Source organism: Apteryx rowi, unplaced genomic scaffold (genome assembly GCF_003343035.1).
Source record: "Apteryx rowi isolate R43461 unplaced genomic scaffold, aptRow1 scaffold_41, whole genome shotgun sequence".
Lineage (NCBI taxonomy): Eukaryota > Metazoa > Chordata > Aves > Apterygiformes > Apterygidae > Apteryx > Apteryx rowi.
The window spans coordinates 2,467,612-2,488,025 of NW_020450621.1; the positions used below are offsets into that span (position 1 = coordinate 2,467,612).

Here is a 20,414-nt window from a genome sequence, read left to right on the forward strand (position 1 = left end):
GCACCATGGGGTTTAATAAAATGATTACACACTGTAGTTAGGTACTTGAGCAAAATGGGCTGGATGTGGGCCCTCGCGTCTCGGTTACCCCAGTGCCATGTGCAGGGAAAGCACACCCCTCCTGATTCGGAAGGGCTTTGTGCTCTTAGTATCCATGCAAACAGTGCCCCCAGAGGTTTCCCCAGTGTAGAATCAGGTGGAGAAGTCAGGGACTTGGGCTCTTCCTCCTGCTTCTGACTCCACCCACAAACTCATAATTCACTGAACAAARGAAGGGAAACACAGGAAATCATCCTTGAATAGAAGGTTTTTTCTTCTTATTTAGCATGGTCTATCTTTGTCCTTGACTATATTTAGCCTTGGGTCTGATTCTTGGCTCTCTTACATAATCTCTCCAGCAACATATTTTCACCTATTTGACAGACCTACTGTCAAACTCCAAAGTGCTACTGGGAACATCACCAAGCTGCTCTCCTGAGTTGTGTTATTATTTCTCATGCTCTGATATCTGCACGTTTTATCTTCTTGTGTTTGTTAGGTATGTTGTACCAAAGAATGGTGATTTCCGAACAAAGTCTTAAAAGTGACCCGTACCCTTATCAGGAAAAGTGAGTCCTTGAACATGTTGTTACTTTTATTTCTGTTACAGCATTTTAATCTTGCAGTAAAATTTGTCCTGTTCCTGAACTCTGAATTTATATTGGATAGAATAGACAATTTTGACATAAACTACATGGCAGCATGTGGTATTGGGGGACAGAATTTGGTGGTATCCACTGCCTCCCTAAAATAAGCTTTGTGTTGGGAAAAGCATGCTCTTCCCATGTGCCCCAGTTGATTTGCATGGTTCTGGGAAGTGGATAGCTTTTCTGGGAGAGACAGGCCAGAGAAAGGGAATATCTGCAATAGCCCCTTTTTAGGGATATTGGAGATGTGAGCTTCTCACTCCCACCAAACGTCAGTAATTGGGAGTCCACATTTCATCTCTTTCTCCCCATCCACCTGCCCTATGCAGGGTTTTCATCTTTGCAGATCCGGAGCTGCTCTCCGAAGCCATCTGCAATGCGCTAGTCACCGACACCGAGGCTGCTCAGGTTTCCCAGAGTCCCCGGGCGTGCATGTCTTACGTGATCATCCATGCCATGCTGGCAGGCCTGGGTGAGGGCTGTGACATCAGTGGCTTAAAGAGGAGCCTGCAGGTAATCAGCAGCATTTCTGCAGTGATGCGCGTGGGTTTCTAACAGGCCCCTCTCTTGTTGGGCACCCTGGAGTGGGGAACAGTTTTGCAGCAAGTGGGGAACTGGCCTGGCCCCTGGTTGCTGGTCACCATCCCCAGTAGCCCCAGTGTGGCTTGCAGGGCTGGGCTATGAGCAGGGCTGGTGTTAAACCAAATAAATCCTTCAAAAATAAAAGGGTTGCTGCAGCAAGGGGGTAGGAGCAAGAAACAGAGGCATGGGAATCTTTTTTGTACTCTCTTATCAGACTGCTGCAGATGTCACTTGTACTCAGCAGCCCATGGGGATTGCCAGCGCCTGATGGGAGGGATGGTTGGGGGTAGCTGGGGATGAGATGTTTCGCACTGGACATGCAAAAGTTGTCTGCCATAGCTGGCTGGAAAGCAAGATTGTCATTATCAGGGGGCAGGGGGATTTTCTGTTTTTTTTTTTTTTAATCTAACTTTGGCCACATTTCCTAGGCAGTTTTGCCCAGCGTAAAGGCAAAAGATGGAAATATGTTTGGTTCTCCCAAACTGCTTTTCTTGATGTGGGGGAAGGGGCAATGTTAGGCTGTTCAATATTCGGTTTGAATCTTCAGTGTTGCACAGCAAAGCTGGGCTCTGTGGCTGAAATATATGCTCCTCTGTGAGCCTTGTTTTGGCATGAAGAGCTGCTGGTCATTTCAAAAATATCTCAGCAGAAAAGATTCAATGAGTTTTCTCCAAAATATCCCTCAGGGAGCTGTAGGGCCCTGGCAGCACAAATGAGTGGTTCAGACAATTTTGCAGGGGCTCTCAGCAGTTTCTGCCCCAAGGACACGTTTGTGCCCTTGGTGTCTGCTCTTCCCATCTCATGGGAGTCTCTCAAGCTCCCGCCTCTGTGGCAGTGCCCATCAGCTGTGAACCTGGTGGAGAAAAAGCCTTTGAGGGGCCAGTACAGCCAGCCTCTCTCCTCCTTCAGCCTGCCATGGCCAGCCCGGGGTCAGGAGGACACTTTTGTCTTCTGCTGCAAGATGGTGATTTTTGCAAGGTTCATTCACCCTCTTCCCACATCCTGTGTCTTCCCACATCCTTGTCCATTGAGTGTCTTCTCTTTTCATACCTCTGGGTGTTAATAGTGGCTCTATGTGACAGGATATGCCCGCGAGCGATGTAGAGCACTGGTTCCGGCAAGTGGTGGTGGCAGTCGAATGTACAGGAAACGAGGTGAATGCAGACCGCAGCCAGCACATGGCGAGGCTGGAGGAGATTTACCGTGCTGTTCTTGGCTCCGTGCCAGCAGGTAAGTGTTGGGCTGGCTGCACACAGTGGGATTAAGGGAGTCCCATGGGGTGGCTCGAGTGGAGCTGGCAGACCCCTTCCTTGCTGTGGTGTCCTCCCCTTTGCCTTCCTCCAGCCGTCCATCCCTGCCTCCACCTTAGCTGCATTCATCAGCGGGCTCGAGGCTTGGTCCTTGCACCCTGGCTCCTTGAAGCAACCCAACCTCCCAGCAGCTCTGCTCTGGGATGGCAAACTGCATGTGGTGCTGGAAGGCAGATTTGTCACCCAAGGAAACAGACTGTGGCAATCCCTGCTGCTAATTCAGCTGCCCTGAAGCCCAGAGACGTGTCCACCACTTGCAAAAGGTGCCGTAGGAAGTCTTTGTCAACCAGGAAGGTGGTACACACTCTCCAGTGCTCTGCTGGTGTAAGATGTGTCCTGGCAGGATCTAGATTGGGAAAATGCTGTGCACTGCTCCTTGTACCAATGCAGTGGACTCTGGTTTCTGCCACCTCCTTCCACTCCCAGCAGCTCTCTGTTCTGGCGTGGTGTCATTGTGGATACACGTTATAACTAACATCGCCACCTGCCACAGCTCCTTGCACAAACTGGGGTAGACCAGAGTAAAAATGGGGTCATGTTTCCCTCTTTCCTGGCTGCTCTCGGTGTAAGGCCCCTGTACTCCCTTGCACTGGCCTGGTGCTTGTGAGCTGGTCCGTGATTACCTGAACTCACTGAAAGAGCTGGCAACCATCCTGCTGCCAGATACCAGGAGGAGCAGCCAGCAGTGAAGGAAGAGGAGTGRTACCTTCTCCTTTTTGTGGCAGTGAGCTGTTAAATTGTCTCACTGCTTCTCAAGGAGCCATAATGGGTGTAAAATAGCCCACAATGGTGGGGTCCTGCCATGTGGGTTGGAGGTCGGTACTAGAATCAGTTTTATTTATTCTGCAATCCCTCTGCTGTCTGCAGTGGAGAAAGGTGCTTCAATGCCCTGTGCCTCAGTTTCCCCATCTTCATTTCTCCCTTCCCCAAATGGTGTAGGTACACCCTTACAGCACAATTTGTGAATAATGGCTGGAAACTCTAGATGAGAGCTGAAGACTGTGATTACACCCTCAGGATCTGGTCAGAAGGCAATCAAGATGGGAGAGCCCTGGAGGCTCASTGTGGGTTATTTCAGCCAGCATCCGACACAAAGTACCAAGGGGGTTCATGCACCTGGGTGGGAAAACTGGCTTCTCCCATGTTTGAACAAGCCTCCTTGCTTCCCCTAGGTGACACTCCCTTAGGAGAGCTCCAGGGTATCCCTCTGCCCAACCCCAACATCAGCTTTCACCTCTGGACAGAAGACGACCAGCTCTGTGAGTGCCCTTGTCGGGGACTACGGTAAACTTGGACCATGCCCAAGGCTGGAAAACCTGTGCAAAACGTGTAACTTAGCCCCAATTCTTTGGACATGAGTTTCATATCTGCTGGCTGGGAGCCAAGCTCCTGGGCATTGGGTGCTGACTGCACCTGGCTTCCCTGTCGTGGGGCATCAGGGCCAGACCAGGGCAGTATGAAGGGAGAGGGGCAAAGGAGAAGAGCTGAGGACCCTATGTGAGAGGCAGCAAGAGGACATGYCCAAGGTACCTGTTTCGAGTGATATTGAGCTATCTTTGTGTTGGAATAGGAAATAGAACTGAAAGACTGACTCCTCTCAGAGTTGATGGTGGAGGTGTTGGCCCTCTGACTGAATAAGAATAGGGAAACTGAGGCAGAATTAGAGCTCAGCATGTGTTCGGCTTTATTTCCCTTCTGAGGGCTCCCAGTTGGACACATTAAAGTGAGGCATGAAGGCAAGGGGCTGGTGGCTGAGCCAGTGGGAGAGAGATGGTCACAGGGCAGAGCTGTCTGGCTGCCTGCCAGCAATGCTAAACCAGGATCCTGAAGCCATAAAATTGGCACATCCATCTTGCTGAGGTGTGTGAAGAAGGTGCTTGGGTCTGGGGGTGCGGAGGAAGGGCTGCCCTGCGCCAGGCCCTGGGCAGCACTTGGTGACTCCCGTACACTGCCTTTGACCACCCCTGGGCTTTCTTCTTCCCCAGGGAAGGAATTGGTGCTGTTCATCCGCCCGCTGTCACAGAGCTGCGAGCCGGACCTGCTGAGCCAGGACCTGGACAACTTTGAAATCCAGGACATCATTTCGGACTGTGAGTGCTGCAAGCAGACCCGCTTCTCCGTGCTCTCCACTGACAGTGGCATCGAGCGGGACCTACCCGCAGCGGCTGAGGAGTCCATAGCGCCTTGCAGAGCTGAGACAGAGCAATCCCGGCTCCAAAGGAAGGGTGGCATTAAGAAAAAGGCGTCCCCGTTGGAGAGCGTGGCCTTCCTGCAGGCTGGCTGCAACAGTCCTGGGGCAAAGCAGGTGATGAAGCCGCAGAGGAGGTCAGGCATCACCCCAGAGCCTGTGGCCCTGCTGCAGAGACAACACACKGCCCGCATCGTGCTGCTAGGGGATGACAGGATCCTGGGGCGCTTGGCCCAAGCATACCACTCATTGAGGTAACTGGTCACCACCCTCTGTTCGGCTCTTTGGGCTGGGGATAGGGAAGACAAAGAGGGTGCTTTGCTGTTCAGCCTGTAGAAGCAGCCAGGACAGGAGGGGATGTGGTTGGGCTCTAGCATTATCTGGGACAGGATGGGACCCAGGTGTTCTGTGCTCGAAGATGTCAGTCTTCGCCGGCTGCACGGCGCTGTTTAGCCTCATTAGCCCAATTGCTGAACACAGGGAATCTTTCCCTTCTGTCTGTGAAACAAGTTAAAGGAACAATAAAACCAGGCAAGTTTCTGATAAAAAACTGAAATTTTCCAGTGCAGAAGGGAAAAATCCTAAAGAAAAACTGTTTCCTAGCCAGCTATGCCCAAGCGGGTGATCCAGGCCACAGAAAGCACTGTGCAGTGGGTCTGAGTCACAATGCAGGCAGCAGCTTAGGGACCAGAACTGGGTGAGGAGGGGACAGCTGGTGCCATCCTAGAGCTCATCCGTGGGACTCCCGTCACCCCGCTCATCTCCTCTTGCTGGATTTCCTCACTCTGAGAACCTGAGGACATTACTACTATCCTGTTGCACTGGGCAAAGGAGGCATGTAAGAAGTGTAGATGCATGCAGTTCATACCCTTTTTGCAGAGCAGCTGTGGTCTCCCAGCACTGCCCAGCCTTGGCCAGGAGCCATTTTCCTCTACCTTCACCTTTAGACATAGTTATGTTATTTTTCCATTTCAAGGAAACGAGAAACACGACGAGTTTTCCTGACTCCAAGGCTGAACCTGCAGTTCTACCACATCCCGGTTGTGACAGGGCAACCAAATACATTGGCTGTTGCGGTGAGTTTGGGCCCAGTGGCTCAGGGCCTTGTTGCTGGCTGCTAGCGTCTGACTGTTTTTTGGAGGAGGAGCATGAGGTTTTACAGGAATTCACATCCATTTAATGCCTAGTTCCTAGAATAAGGAGAATGGGAGCCAGGCCAGGGCTGCTGGGCTGGGTTTGCAGGCTGGCTTTGGGAATCCATCAGCCCCAGAGATGTTCAGGTTGTCCCAGCCACTCTTGAGGGGGATAACTGCTAGCCTAGAAATGGCATGTAGTTTTGCTGCTATGCTCCAGCCCTACCCAGCTGTAGGGGCATTGAGGGAGCTTTAGCAGAGAACCAACGCTTTTCCTTCCTCCCAAATGCTCAGGAAAAGTGGTTGCCCCTTTCTGAGGTCTTTGTCTCCTGGGTTTGCTCCAGTTTTAGTTCTGAAAGCCATGACCTTGCAGTTTAGTCTTGGGCAAATCACTTCCCCTCAGAGATCCTCGGGACAGTGATAACAGTCATACTTGTCACAATAGTTTGAGCTGTCCTGGCGCTGGCTGTAAGTCCTGATGAATGTGCCATTATAAAAATAAGTATTTCTTCTTCTAATTCTTCAATGAAATATGTTCTTGAGCACCAGCAGAGCGAGTGCTGCAAGAAATGTTTTGCCATCTTCTCTGGGCCAAGCAGAGACACTGACCCGCTGTCAGAATTTAGTGTCACTAATGCAAGCATCCAATGCAAGCATCACTCACACTAAAAAGGGAAGAGAAATGTCCCTTTTCTCCCAGCCTGAAGGACAAAAATGAGCTGTCCTGAAGATTCCTAGGGAAAGGGATGTATAAGACCAGCCAAGTGGTGAAATTAGGCTCTGCAATGAGTCGCTGCTGGCTTTGCCATGGCCAGAACCATGAAGAACTGGGCTGGCAGCATCACCTGGTCTGCTGAGTATGGGGGAGCTGCTCAGAGAGCATCACTTCCCAGCCTCCTCTGGCTCCTAGCAAGATTTTCCCCAGGAAAAGCAGTTATTTCTGTGGCTCTGGGTGTTTTGAGTTGCCATCTTCTGAACTGTGTGTTTCTCCCGCAGAACTGCCCTGCTGCTGGCCGTGAGGAGCTCTGCGAGGTGGCTGGGTACCTGGGCAGAGCTGACCCGTGGTACGAGAGCAACATCAACACGCTGTGCCACATGATTCCCAAACTGGCCACCATGGTATGAGGGAAACCTTCCCACCTCCCCCAGCACCTGTTGAGCCTGGCCCATTTCTCAAACACTCCTGAAATACCCAAGAACAAGCTCATGCCCTGCAAAGCCCCTCCATGCCCCGGACAGAAGCTTTCTCCCTGCAGACTTGTGGGCCTGGTAGCCAGGGAAGGTGCACATGGCTAACACTGCCCTAGCCCACAAGACCTATTTGCTACCATGGGGGTTTTTGGCCAAGCAACAGGAAATGGCAAATTTCAAAAGAGAAAATGTAAATGAGGCATGTGCTGAAATACCCCTGCTTTCATTTCCTGGCAGTTTGATCCACCATCGATAGTGTCCAGAAAGGGGCTAGTAGGTGGGTGTGTGCCTTCACCTCTCCTGTTTGCTTTGACAAGTCATCACAGAGCAACTGAGCATTGCCATGGGCAACAGCCTCGTTGCTCTTTCTTTATCTAGGAGGGCTTAAGGGTTTTTGTGACAGTGTTTTTGAGAAGTGACTGTGGCTGATCCACAATGTGATTTTCCCCTCAGCCTTCCTCTCCGAGTAAGCATCTTGTGACTGATCTGTTCCTCACTGATGTGATCGCGTACTATGTCCGCATGGGCATCCAGCCTGTCTGCTTCCAAGTGTATGCTGTGAAGGTGAGTGACACGTCTTGTGCCTTCACATGGTCCTGCAAGGGCTCGCTCCCCCTTGCTGACAGAGCTGTACAAAGTCAAAGGGCTCCAAGGTCTTAGCCTAGATCTATGTGCTCACCAGCTCTCCCCGTCCTTGACAGGCTTCCAAATCTAGTGACTCCATGTAACACAGCTCAGCTGGAGTCAATGATTCTGGGAAAACTATTTCAGGATCATATAGGACAGCAAAGAGATCCTTGGGATTAGCCCATAAGCCCAAGAATTCCCTGCTCTGCTGGTCTCGGGTTCACTCAGGAGCTGTGGGACCTCCAGGTGATTCAGATGGACATGAATCTTCTGGGTGGCTCTGCCAACCCCCTCCTACACTTCGCAGGGGCTTTGCAGGGTTTCCTGAAACACTGTTTTCTTTATTTCCTGCCAGCTTTTCTCTGAAATGGCATGAGAATGAGACCTAGTGTTTGATACGAGAGCAGAGAACTTAGCAAAGAACTACTGTATTTGGTCATGTAACAGCAACTCCCCTTCTGCTTCTCTGGTAGTTTTCCATCTTCAAAGCTTAGGGTGGGACCAACGCACATATCTCCTCTTAATCTGCCCATAGCCAGTGTGGTATTCTATTGCATCAAAGGGGCAGCTATTACTTGAGCAAACTGGTGCTGGGGCTTGCAAAGAGATGGAAGAACTTTGGTATTTACTGGCAGAGCACCACGAGGCCTTGAATTAATGGCCTGTAGCTTGTAAGCACTGGGAACACCTGGTCCTCAGCTTGTGTGGCTGTGGATTTTGTTTTCTCAGTGAATTTCTGTTCCACATATTTCTCCTCTAAGACAGAAATCAAGAGCAAGCGAGTAGGTGACTCAAGCAGGGGAAGAGGAACTGACTCCAGATGTGGTTTTCAGATAGAGGCACCTAAACTACTCTGCTGTAGTACAGGGTCTGATCCTGCTTAATCTAGAAACATTGAATATACTTTGCTGTTTTGGTTAAGACCACATTGTTTCTCTCTGGCTTCAGAGAGTCTTCCTGGAAGTGAGAATGAAGTCCCACGGGAACTTAACATAGGGCTGCGATCTTCCCATGAGGAGAGCCTCTCCAGGATTTTATCTTCATATTTTATACAAAACAAGTCCATGAAGAGAAATTAATGAATAAGCCTCAAGTGATCAGTTGATGTAGGTGTCTCAAACAGACATTACCTTTCTTGGAGCCAAGCCAGCAWCCTCAGCTGGGCGTGGGAAGCTGCTCCCCGTGACCTCCATTACCTCTGGGTAGATGGTTGGGAACAGGCTCATCTGTGAGTGAGCAGTGACACCCTGTGGCAAGGCACACTGCCTGTTGGCTCTGCTGGACAGGTTCTCCTGGGCTCCCTGGCAAGGCCTGCTCTGCCCCTGGACCTCAAAAAGCAAAGCAAAAATCAGTTCTCTCCATCCCAGAAAATCAGTTCTCTCCATCACAGAAGTCCCCTATCTCTCTTGGTGAAGTCATAGTTTCCCTTTGGTGATGTCACACTTGGTTGCTGTGGAGACCACTGGGATGTCACTCGCCCAGCTTGGGGCCAGAAGGTGAATGAGGAAGAGCCACTCTAGATATTTGTCCTCTCTTTCAGATTTTCTTCAACGACCCAGCGCAGGAGCCGGCTGAGGATGTGTTCCTCACAGAGCTGCTCACCAGCATGCAGGAGAGCATCTCCCATAGAGGTGCGTGTCCCTGCCACACACAGCTGTGCAGCCCTGCAGCTGGGGCTGCTGTCCCAGGTGGGGGCCTCCCTGCCCAGCTCCCGCTTGCCCCGTCCCTCGGCCTGCAGCAGTCGAGGCTGTACAGTGAGGCAATAGCCCTCRTTCTCTGATGAGCAGCATGCCTCCCTGAACATCCTCATCTCACTTTCAGGTGCATGACATCAAGCTAAATGAGAGAACTTGTCATCACCAGCTCCTTATCTCAGCCAGGTTTTGCAGGCTGTGGTTTTGTTTGGCTCTGGGACCCTATGGACAGGAAGTGTGAATCCCAGTACTGGGCGAAAGGTGGACATACCCATTCCCCTTCGGAGCTGAATCCCAGTCTGACAAAATGCTTCCAAGCTGAGCAGACTGGAGTTGGACCAGCATCATAGTTTTTGTCGAGAGAATGAGCTGGGATTTAAAACCATCCCCTTTGCCAGATGTTTCCCCTGTTAGAAATTCTGCTTCTTAGAGCTGCCATTGTTGGGACAAGGGTGCTTGGATGCTGGTCCCTTACAGATGTCACATCCAGCCCTTTCTCTGGAGCATCCCTGGTGTCCAGGGGCTGACCCAGTGGATGCTTGCCACTGCGGTTGGGCAGAGACCCTTGAGTGAGTCCACCTCTCTGGATCTCAGTCTTGCATAGCAGAACTGAATGAACAGAGCCTTGGCTCCTTCTGTAGACAGAGGAGAGAGGAGCCAGTGTGCCGTGGGTAGCTTGCCCCACGGGGGCCCACTCTGTGCTGATACAGAGAGGTGGGATGAGTGAACCCTCAATCCTTCCTGCTTCCGCTCTTGCAGAATTAGCCATGTCCAAGAAGAAAATGACATTGGATGGCCCTGGCATAGATCTCACAGTAACATACAGAAAGGTAAGTGGGGCTCTGGGCAGCCTGAAATGTCTCYGCTCACAGGGACACCAACAGGGCATGAAGCTCCCAAAAGAAGTGTTTTTGCCCCCCTTCTTTCCTCTGGAATTGCATTCCAGGAGAGGACATAGAGGTCATGGGGACCTTTTAAGGCCTGTTAGCTAACTCTGTAGTAGTGAAAGACAGCTGTTTTTTTCTTAGCCCAGACATGGCCTGAGAGCCAATCCCTTTATACAGGTTGTGTAGCACTTTGCTCAGTGAATGCTTCCTAGGAGCATTATGCAGTTCACCAAGGGGTACCATATCTGGGCTGAGTGTGCAGGTGTGTACTGCTCCCTGCTCTGCTTCAGAGGCTTAAAATCTCCCTCCTGTCCTGTTCCTCTCCTCCTGTCTCTGAGATGATCTAGGTTTTCCCTACAATGTCCTCCTTTCTGACACTTTTGTGTCTTTCTAAGTAGGAAAAATGAAAGAGAAAACCCACATCCAGCCCRCACCAACCTCCTGGGTCCCAGGATCCCCCCAGCCCTTCCAGGTCTAGCCCCTCTCTGAATTAACGGAGTCTTTCGTGCAGGTAGTGGTGAGTGACCGGGTGAAGGAGGTAGCAATGTCCCTGCGCTCCACGGGTCTGGTGATGAAAGCCATCCCTGTCGATGAGGCCGAAGGTGGGTTCCTCCTGCTTGGGAAGCCGGGGAGGGGATGTGCTGAGTCTCCCAGTGCTCTGCGTCCTTTGATAGTTGAGGAGAGCTATGAGAGCCCCCTTCACCTTCTCCAGGCTGAACACCACAGTGCTTAGTGTTGGTTGTGCCTGGGYTGGGCGGGTTGAATCAGTGCCGTACGTATATTGGTGTTACCACGGTCTATGATTTTGCATTTTCTCGTGAATGATGTGACCGGGGACTCCCTGTAACTTGGGGTTCAACATAACCATAATCTGGGCTTGGCAGCATCTTCCTCCTGCAGCAGCCTTTCTCTTTCACCTTGTCCTGAGCAAAGTCACTGAGGCTTCTACCCTGAGCACGATCCCCTCTCCTCATGGAGCTTGCCAGAGTGCTCCTTTTCTGCCTCCATCAGTATTCTACGGACCTCTGCCAGCACACCCTGGTGAGGGAAGTGGCACTAGCCCCACTCAGAGCTGAGCTGAGATCGTGCCATGGTCGGAGGCTAACAAGCCACTTCTGTTGCAGATCTGGTGTGCCTGAATGTGAACATCACTGAAATCATCAAGAGCAACAACTTGTCAGGGAGGTCATTCTCAGTAAGTAGCTGTGGATGCTCACAGTGCATGGAAAGCCCTTATGACAACGGTGAAGGGGGAAACCCTCTGTGGGGAGGGGAGGGCTCTGCTCAGAGGGTGCTTTGGGGTTATTTTCTATGGAAAAGTCTAGGTTTTTGAGCCAGAGCCCCAAATGAAGTCCCTGTTGGTCAATACCACATTAGATCACGTCTCAGGAGACCCTGACACTACAGGAGTAAGCCACTGCTGGACTAATTCTGTGACCAAAGGAACAAGAGGAGAAATAGGGCTTAACCGTAGTCCTCGTGGCTCCGCTTGGGAACAGAAAGGGTCTGTAGTTGAGATCAACTCCATTAGCCCCACACCTCCAGCTGCAGAGTCCTCCTCAGACCCCACAGGGCCTGTGGGAATTGGGGCTGTATGCTTTAATGAAGCATAAACAAGAAGCAGGAACTTCAGTGAATCTAATTACCAGCTCAGAGAGATTGATATGTAGGAGGTGGAACTGAACAATCAGGCTCCTGTCCTTTTTGTTTTACGCAAGAGTCCAGGCAGACCCTGGAGGGCGCATTGCCCTGCAGGAATGTATCATCACTGCAGTCAGGCTGGAGCTAAGTATTATTGTGCCTTCCTCATTTGGGGTTGCCTTGGAGCCTTCAGTCTCTCTTTCATGGCTACAGCAACCTGACTTATGGCCTGAAGCTTTGCTGCCCTTTCCTGGACTGCACGGCTGCAACGGCTTCAACGTGTGCTACAGCCATGCATCCCAAACAGCTTTCCACTCTCCCCTTGTCTTGGCAGGACCTGAAGGTCAGGATTTGCAAAGGTGCTCGCAGGACACAGGCTCATTTCCATCCTTCAGTTTGGCTACGTAACTGATTTGGACCTTACCTTAGTCCCTGGGAAGGCTTTTGCAGTGACTGCTGGTGTTTTCAGCTAGCCAGCACTCTCGCTTGATTATTTTCACCTGGCTTTTGAAAACACTGAGGTGCAGCAGCCCACACTGACTCTCAACATGCACCAAGGCCCAGGAGAACTGGCCATGCCCCCTATCCCTCAGGCCTTGCGTCAGACATCCCAAACTTTGCAGCCTTTGCAAACTTTGCCAATTTGCCCATTGCAAACTTTGACCAGGTTGAGATTACAGAAAAAGGAAGAGAGACACACTTCCCTCTTTAAAGCATCCACCTTGCATCACAGTCTGAGGTTAAAAACGAGAGAAATGCTGTCATTTTTCCCTTTCATATCCCATGTGTGCACACCATCAGTCACAACACAGCCCAGGGAAGGGAAGTGAGACTCTCACTGGGCTCTTCTTCCTCTCTTGTTCCAGGCTGTGGCAAACAGGTTGAAAACACACAGTATCAAAATCAGGAGCACAGAACAGAGGCCCTTCACGCTGTGTCTGGACAAGGACAGCAGAAGAGCTTATAGGAATGTGATCAGGTGAGAAGGCCTTGCGTGCCAGGCTTTGTGCATCTCCCTTGTGATCTTCTGTCCCTCCCCATAGGGGTTCCCAGGACAGCAGAGCTGTTTGCTGGCATGTCCTAGTCCTAATCTGGTTACACATGACAAAAGACCCATAGGCAAATACATTGCTTCTACAGGGAAAGCAGGGCAGAGTTAAGCTCTCCTACCTTTGCATTTTTAAGTGACAGCATGAAAATCAAAACGGCTGTCTCACTTTAAATAAGCTGCTGTCATTGAGACAGTGGAAAGAGAGGTACTTCCAAGGACGAACTGAGATATTAGATCTCCTAAATCATGTTGTGGATCTGACCCTCTCTCCACAGACTGCATTCCTCGTCAGGGTATCTCAGGCATACAAAGTTGGGCAGCAAGAACTCAGCCTTGTGTAAATAGCAGGGATTAATATTGATATAGTAATTGTAGCAATGTATTATGTGTTGGAAGTGAACAGATAGGGCCTATGATTGATTCAGGTCCATGAGCCACATGGAGCATATGTGAAATGTGAATTTCTGAGAGTCAAACTAAGCCAGGCTAAGGACACTGATTTTGTGGTCAAACACTAATACACATCAGCTCATCTCCCCAGTCCAAACCAGTTCAAAAGCATAAAAAACTCTCATCTCAGTGCAACAGCTTTTCCTCTGCAGTCAGTGGAGTGACTTGAGGGTTAGTCTGAGTTCAGAGCCTGGCCCTCATGGGCAGATTTGAACATGCAGTAAAAATGTTCTTTTTCTCTTGCAGCGTGGAAGTGTCTCCTTGCCTAGAGCCCAGCTACTGCTTGCAAAAGACAAGGACAATGAAATTCAGCCTGCACGAAGCAGAGGATGTGGGGCTCGTGAAATACATGCCCAAGTCTCTGCTGTTGCCCATCAACACGTTTGCAGGCGTCATCCAGTGAAGAAGACAAGAAAAAGCAGATGTGAGAGGATGTGACACTGGGTCATCACAGAAGAAATGGGAAAAGAAAACACACTAAAAGTCACTGACAGTGATTTTACAAAGGTAATGCTACTTCTAAAGCTGCAAGAGTGGAGATGGATAGAGCTCAAGGAAAGCAGCCATGCTCTGGTGAATGACAGTGATGACCGCAGCTAACATCCCCCTGCCAAGGGGCAGGGTGTTGCTGAAGAACCAGCAGTTTTAACCTTTGGTGCAAGCCAGGGAAAACCTTTGGATGTCTTAATTTCAGGTGAAGGACTGGGGAAAATATGGCTGAGGTGATGGCTACTTGCTATGGTTATGGAACAAGGGGCAGGTTCTATCAATAATATTTATTATGGTGGTGTCTCCTAGCCCAACAGGGGTCAGGGCCCTGTTGTGCTGGGTTCTGCACAGGAAACTCTAACTTCAGCACAGAGCAATATATTTGGGCAAATTATCAATTATTCCCCTGATGTTGATTCAAGAGACCTCATTACAAGCCTGACCACAGCTGGGACAGTGTGTGTCCAATGCAGCTTCTATATGGAAGTTAGTGGAAAACCCTCTGTTGTTTCAGGGGGGCCACACAAAGTAATGACGGATGGTGTGAAACAGGGACGTGGGAAATTTGGTGCAATATTTTGGAGAGATGAACAGGACAAGAACAGCTCAGGCTGTGCAGGTAGTGCAGAACATGCTCTCCTCTTGCTGTTTGGTTGTGAACGGCAGTAGGTTTGCTCTGAGAACTTGGCCTTCTCTGAGCAGACAGAGGAGGKTGCACAGCAGCTCTTGGACTTCTGAGCTATACTTCTGACATCCACCTGGGACCTCGCTGTGGCTGCACTATGTGACCTCTCAGCATCTGGTCTGGAGAGTGTGCTGTATTGCTGAGCTCAGCCCTGTTCTCACCAACTTCAGTTGTGTTCCTCCAGGTGTACAAGCTTGCAATTCTACCAGCAGTGGACCTCCTTCATGAAGTCAGCCAGTGGTATCTCTGCTGTCCCAGTCTACCCTGCAGTCCTGCTTTGGACTGTGTCCATCACATGAGTAAAAGAGGTAAAAGAGCAGAGTAGTGCTTGTGGGATCGATGGAGGGGAGTGCCTGGAACACTTCTCCGTTCCTTTGCTGCTATCATGGTGTAGATATCCTCCCCTGGTTTGCAGATGGGTCAGGTTGGGCAGCAACAGCACAGCTCCTGCTTCCACCCAGGCTCAAGCTAACTTGGTTTTAAACAGGATGACTGTGGGAGCAATGAGTGTAGGAGGCTCCCCTCTTCATTCCAGTTTGTTGCAGACTGAAGCAATGGAAGAAACACATATATTTGACTTTCTGAATCTAATCTGTGGTATCCGGGGTGTCTCCACGAAGTTCTCCTTAAATTCCCAGTGGAGAGAATTTGGGGGCATTCCTTCTATGACACTAGCATTTTTTATTTTCCTGGCTCCCAGGTAGCTCCTTGCCTGGGTTGCCTTCAGTCAGAGGTGCTTACTCAGATCAGCTACCTGAAGAAAGTCTCCTTTAGCTTTGTATATGTGCACAGCAGCTATTCCCAGTCTTCTCCGGCTGCAACCCCTGCGGAGTCCCTGGGGCCAGCTCTGCACTACAAGGTAATGCTGGCCCGGCTGGCTGCAGTTGCACTGGCAAACCCCTAGGTCAGCCCTTATGGCTCGTGTCAGCCGGAGAAATGCTGCTGCACTGGGGTTAAGCTCAGATTTTCTGCCACAGCTCTGTCCACGGCAGGACATGGATGAGCTCAGCTAGTTTAAGGTTATGGCCATCAAAGAGACAGGTGCCTCCTGAGGACAGCTCAGTCCCTCCTCAGAAAGCTGCTGAAGGTGAGCGATGAATTGACCTTGACCTGCTCCCTGAATTCCACCCAATACCCACTGTGAGAGGGGCAGACAGAGACGGTCCCACAGTCCGGGGAAGAAATCCACCATTCTGCCCTAGCAGTGCTGGGTCTGCCTGGCCCTGGGGGGCTGCACCTCCAGACTGGGACTTCTGCTTAGACACCCATGTCTGGAGCAAGGAGCCCACCTCCAGGTTATAAGTTATTTTTGCTGTTTCCAAGCTAAAGGCTTATTCACTCTCACTTTAAATGCACAATGCAGCCCAAAACAACCCACTGCAATACACTACTGGGGGCAAAATAGCTCTAGAGCTGTTGGTGGGTGATGAGTATTTAGCAATGCAAAGAGCCTCTCAGTCTGAAAAAGTATTTAATCGCCAAATCAGCACAGAAGAGTCAAAATGACTATGTTGGGTGACAGTAGCACAACCACTTCCTAAAGGAAGCAGCTTTGAAATGCTGGCAGATGTAGCCCCTCGTTCCAGGCTGAGCCAAGCACAGTCTCTGACCCCTGCAGGAATCACAAAACTGCAAGACCTCAGCAGCAGTGTTTGATTCTACAGTACTGTTTTTCACCTCAATTTGCTCACAGTTCACAAATTGTTAATGTCCACCACTGCCAGTCTTAAGCAGCAATCATTTTGGCCCTGGAAGGAAACTGAAGTTGGAAAAGAGGCTCAGAGACATGAAATGCTTGTAGCCACCTGTCTTCCACTGTGAGCTGCTGCGTAGGGTAATGAGTGGTTTCAGGGACTGACCAGCAGTAATTCACACCTCTGCCTCCTTGGGGCTTCGATGGAGGATTCATATACCACCAACAAGCAAGGCAAATGCTTACAAACCCAAGAGGCTGTGCGCTAGCTTGGAGCATGGAGTGTGGTGTCCAGAGTTGGCTCTGTACAATTGTAAATGATGTAGATAGATAATAAATTATTTGTATAGGTGACAGAGATGATCTGTATCAGAGGGTGCAATCCTTTTAATGCCAATTAAAATACATTTTAGAAGAAAACAGCAGAAAAAGACCTTTTTTTTTTCTTTCTTTTTTTTTAATGGTTGCATGTGGCTGGGGTGGGTGGGGAATAAAGAGGTAGGAATAGAAAGACATCAGTGTCATTTTCCCCTCTGTGGTTGATGTCTTCTCTTCCCTACCTAGGGGCTACATGGTGTGTTACACAGAGAGAGTCTCCATGTCCAGAGAGCTCTTTTGTAAAGGGATGGGCAGAAATGGCTGAATTTCATAAATTTGGAAGCAGAAGTCCATATCCCCCATGCCGGCTCCCCTTTGACTCCTCTCCATGCTTGTGCAGCCTGTCCCCACTGCCTGTTCCCCTCAAAGGTCTCTCATTCCAAAGCACCCCCATTCCCTAAGTGAGTCCAGTGCTTGGCCTGGCACAGGTAGGCCTGGGCAGGGAGAGAGGGTGAAATACGGGCTTTCCCCAGACATCCTCTAAAGCCCTTGAACAGTAAATGATCTCCTCTCACAGCTGACACCAGGACCTGCTCATTGATACAGCAGAAAATAGCTCATGAACTCATGCTAATTAATTAGCTCTGCTGTGAAAAAGTCTTTCACAGATGGTTTTTTTTACCCTTGGAAATCATAAGCAACTAATGCAGATCATTGAGCGTCCATACTATAGAGGCAGTGTTCAGATATACCCTGTAACCAGGGAGCTGCTGGCTTCGGAGCAGCTCCATCTTGCGCGTGAGGTCTGGGTGAAGCCCTTGCAGGAATGTGGCAAGCTGATCTCCAGGGGATAAGGGCGGACACCATTGCCTGGAGTCTGGAGCAGTGGCTGCATCGTTCTCCGCACTGAGCTCTTCGGGCCGGGGCTCCTTCACCTCTTCCATCTGCTAGCAGCAGCTGGCTCTCACCAGACAGGGAACACACAGAAAATGTGGGCGTATGGAGCATCAGTTCCCCGGGCAGCTAAATAACCTACCAGGATAGGACTTGTAAGCACAACCTTCCTCCCACAGCTGGTGTTAGAGGTTTCCCCTGGCAGGATTCCCCCTGTCCCTCCAGCTCCCAGCTTCCTTTGAGAGACTCTCAGCTTTTCAGTTGCTCCTAAATACACTGATTTAAGCCATTACACCGTGCTTGTCCTTGTGATACCAAAATGCCCTCAGCTATCTCAGCACAACCAGTGCAGTGCCGAGCAGAGACCCAAACCTGCTCTCCAGCAGGAGCGTGGCTGATGCCCACTGGCTTGCCAGGAGCCAGCATGTGTGTCTCTGCACTGTGTCATGCTACGCCTGGATGGCAAGCAGCACTTTTGGCAGGTACAGGTAGTTAAAACAATCCCTGGCCAGCTGTCGGTGAGAACCGTGCACCCTGGACACACATCATCTTTCCATCAGTGTTTCTGAAATACCACCTAGAACAATGTGAAAATACCCATTGGCTATAAATCAAGCACCATGTGAAAAAAACAAAACAAAACAAACCCAAAAACTAATACCCCTTCCCCCTTCTTTCCCAGGGAGCATTCTGCACCAGAATTAAAATCTTCAGAGGTGAAACAAACCCAACAATAAGAAATCCTGGTATAGATCATTTTGACGTATGGAAATAAATAACATCTTCCTCCAGCTCTGTGTGAAAACACACAGACTGAACAAGGGGAATGGAAGTGCTGTGTGGCCACAGTGCCCCCATTAAAGGTGGAGCAATATGTCGTCTTTGTACGACCTCCCCAGCAGGTCTAACATGAGCGTTCACAACCCTATCCATGTTTCAGATCTCGCCAGGGTGATTTCATCGGCTCTCTGCTCAGACAGCTTTTCCCTTTCTTCAGCTAAACTGTCTGACCCCTCCACATTACCCAGATCCAGAGCAGTCTAACATCCCTTTGCTCCGTGGGCACTAGAAGAACAGACGCTTTAAAACAAGGAGAAAGCAACCTTCAAACCCTATGAGGATGAAAGCAGGATGTGCACTTGGTGTGTTCTGCAGAACAGTCAGGGAGTCCTTGGGGCTAGAAAATGCTGCACTGAAGCAGGACTACAAACACATCGTGCAACACACAGTATTGTAAATAAAGAGCCTGGGCCGGGAGAAGAGTATTCTCCATCATGAACGACAATTTGGGGGATCTGCCTGCACCTCTCGGTGCAGGTACTGAATTCAGGGGGAACAGAAATTTGTRGGTCTCTCTTCAGTGCATTTCTTCGTGTCCTGCACACTGTGCCAGGCCTCCCAGAGAAGGAGAGAGCAGAGCAAAGGTGCTAGCACTGCCCAGGGGCCGGGGGAAAGGGTCCTGCACGCCCGGCAGAAGGGAAAGTGCTTCCTCTCTGCTTTGTGATCAGTGTGGAAGGTTTTGGTTCTCAGAATCCAGAGTGACTCTGAATTGAAAGTGATTTTTTTCACCTATAGGTAAATGTTGTAGCAAACAATTTATCCCTTCAGGAAATGAACTGAGCTGGGATGTTCCTGCCACCACTTCAGGGCAATAAAATCCCTAATTTTGTGTGTGGGAGTGAGCGAAGCTGCTTTGCTCAGTGCTGTGATCCTTCCTTTCCTCTGTGCCTACAGAAGCAAACGAAGCTACGGCTGATCGATGTGAGAGGACAGTGGATCCTTTTTGCAGCTGTCCTCTGCCTGTGCCCTTCCCTAAAGCCAGTGCAAAATCCCTGAGGTGCCCCAGCTCCCGAAGAGCCCACCGCCGTTACCCATGAGGGCAGCGCCGTGGATCCTCTCCCGCGGCAGCCTGAGCCTTGCTTTCACCCCAAGGTCAGACAATTTCTTCTGCTCCAGGATGCAGAAAAAAATAAATAAGGATTAAAAGCAAATATGAATCTGGACATGAAGAGTTAATTCGAAAGTCAAATTAACCAGTCTCCCCACAGACCTGCTCAGCTAGCAGGGCAAACTGCGCTATTACAGGGCTGGCTGATACACGGCTCACGGAGGCGTCTCTCCTTCAAGAGCAAATATTGGGGTTACTGGTTATATGGTAAACACTGGTATCAGAGCACTGCCTGCGTGCCGGGGCCGGCAGGCACCAGGGCTGCACTGCTGAGCCTCCGCGTGTGAAGGGGTCGCGGCGCCCCGAGGACCCACTGCCTGGGGGGCGTGGGGCACTGGCGGCAGGTTCCTGCCTCGGGACGGGGAGGCAGAGGAGGCCACATGGCCCTGGCCACGCGCCCGTCCCCTTGGGATGGCCGGAGTTGCGGTGCCCCGAGGGGTGGCAAGATGATGGTGCAAGCGCCCTGCTGCCTGGGGAGCCAGGCTGGCTGGGGGGGCCACAGTGTGGATGCCGGGGGGAGGAGATCATAGTGTGGAGGCCTGGGATGAGGAAGCAGTGGAGGCTGAGATGAGAAGACTGCATTGGGTAGGCTCAGTGAGGAAGCTGCGGTGAGAAGACCATGTTGTGGAGGCCACGATGGGGCAGCTGGGATGAGGAGACTGTGGGGGGCAGCCGGGATGGGGGGGCGGTGGAGCAGAGGCTGTGGCAAGGGGGCCAGAGCGAGGAGGGTGCGCTGCAGAGGTTGGGCTGGGAAGCAGGCTACAGCGAGCAGAGCGCGGCGGGGAGGCCGTGGGGAGCAGGGCACCACGGGGAGGCCGTGCTGAGGAGACCGCGCTGAGGGGGCACCATGGRGAGACGAGGTGAGGAGGCCGGGCTGAGGAGGCCGGGCGGCGCTGCCGTTGCCCCGCCCCCGCCGTCTCCTAGCAACCGCGCGGCCCTCCCGCCCC

General features: G+C 51.0%; 2 protein-coding genes across 4 annotated transcripts in view; both read left to right on the plus strand.

Moving 5' to 3' along the window:
• The window catches only part of PIK3R6 (phosphoinositide-3-kinase regulatory subunit 6), a 41,506-nt gene extending 24,797 nt beyond the window's left edge, over positions 1 to 16,709 (plus strand). For all 3 annotated transcript variants that reach the window (XM_026075759.1, XM_026075761.1, XM_026075762.1), the window contains exons 7-20: positions 539 to 608; positions 1,016 to 1,199; positions 2,351 to 2,498; positions 3,751 to 3,837; positions 4,564 to 5,020; positions 5,743 to 5,842; positions 6,896 to 7,018; positions 7,544 to 7,654; positions 9,258 to 9,348; positions 10,171 to 10,241; positions 10,810 to 10,900; positions 11,423 to 11,493; positions 12,806 to 12,918; positions 13,687 to 16,709. In XM_026075759.1, coding sequence (XP_025931544.1) covers positions 539 to 608; positions 1,016 to 1,199; positions 2,351 to 2,498; positions 3,751 to 3,837; positions 4,564 to 5,020; positions 5,743 to 5,842; positions 6,896 to 7,018; positions 7,544 to 7,654; positions 9,258 to 9,348; positions 10,171 to 10,241; positions 10,810 to 10,900; positions 11,423 to 11,493; positions 12,806 to 12,918; positions 13,687 to 13,843 — 1,874 coding nt within the window. In that variant the 3' untranslated portion in view covers positions 13,844 to 16,709. The remainder of the gene's footprint in view (positions 1 to 538; positions 609 to 1,015; positions 1,200 to 2,350; positions 2,499 to 3,750; positions 3,838 to 4,563; positions 5,021 to 5,742; positions 5,843 to 6,895; positions 7,019 to 7,543; positions 7,655 to 9,257; positions 9,349 to 10,170; positions 10,242 to 10,809; positions 10,901 to 11,422; positions 11,494 to 12,805; positions 12,919 to 13,686) is intronic.
• A 3,605-nt stretch (positions 16,710 to 20,314) lies between these two features.
• Positions 20,315 to 20,414, plus strand: part of MFSD6L (major facilitator superfamily domain containing 6 like) — a 2,497-nt gene continuing 2,397 nt past the window's right edge. The window contains exon 1 of the mRNA XM_026075733.1: positions 20,315 to 20,327. Within this exon, the coding sequence (XP_025931518.1) occupies positions 20,315 to 20,327 (13 nt within the window). The remainder of the gene's footprint in view (positions 20,328 to 20,414) is intronic.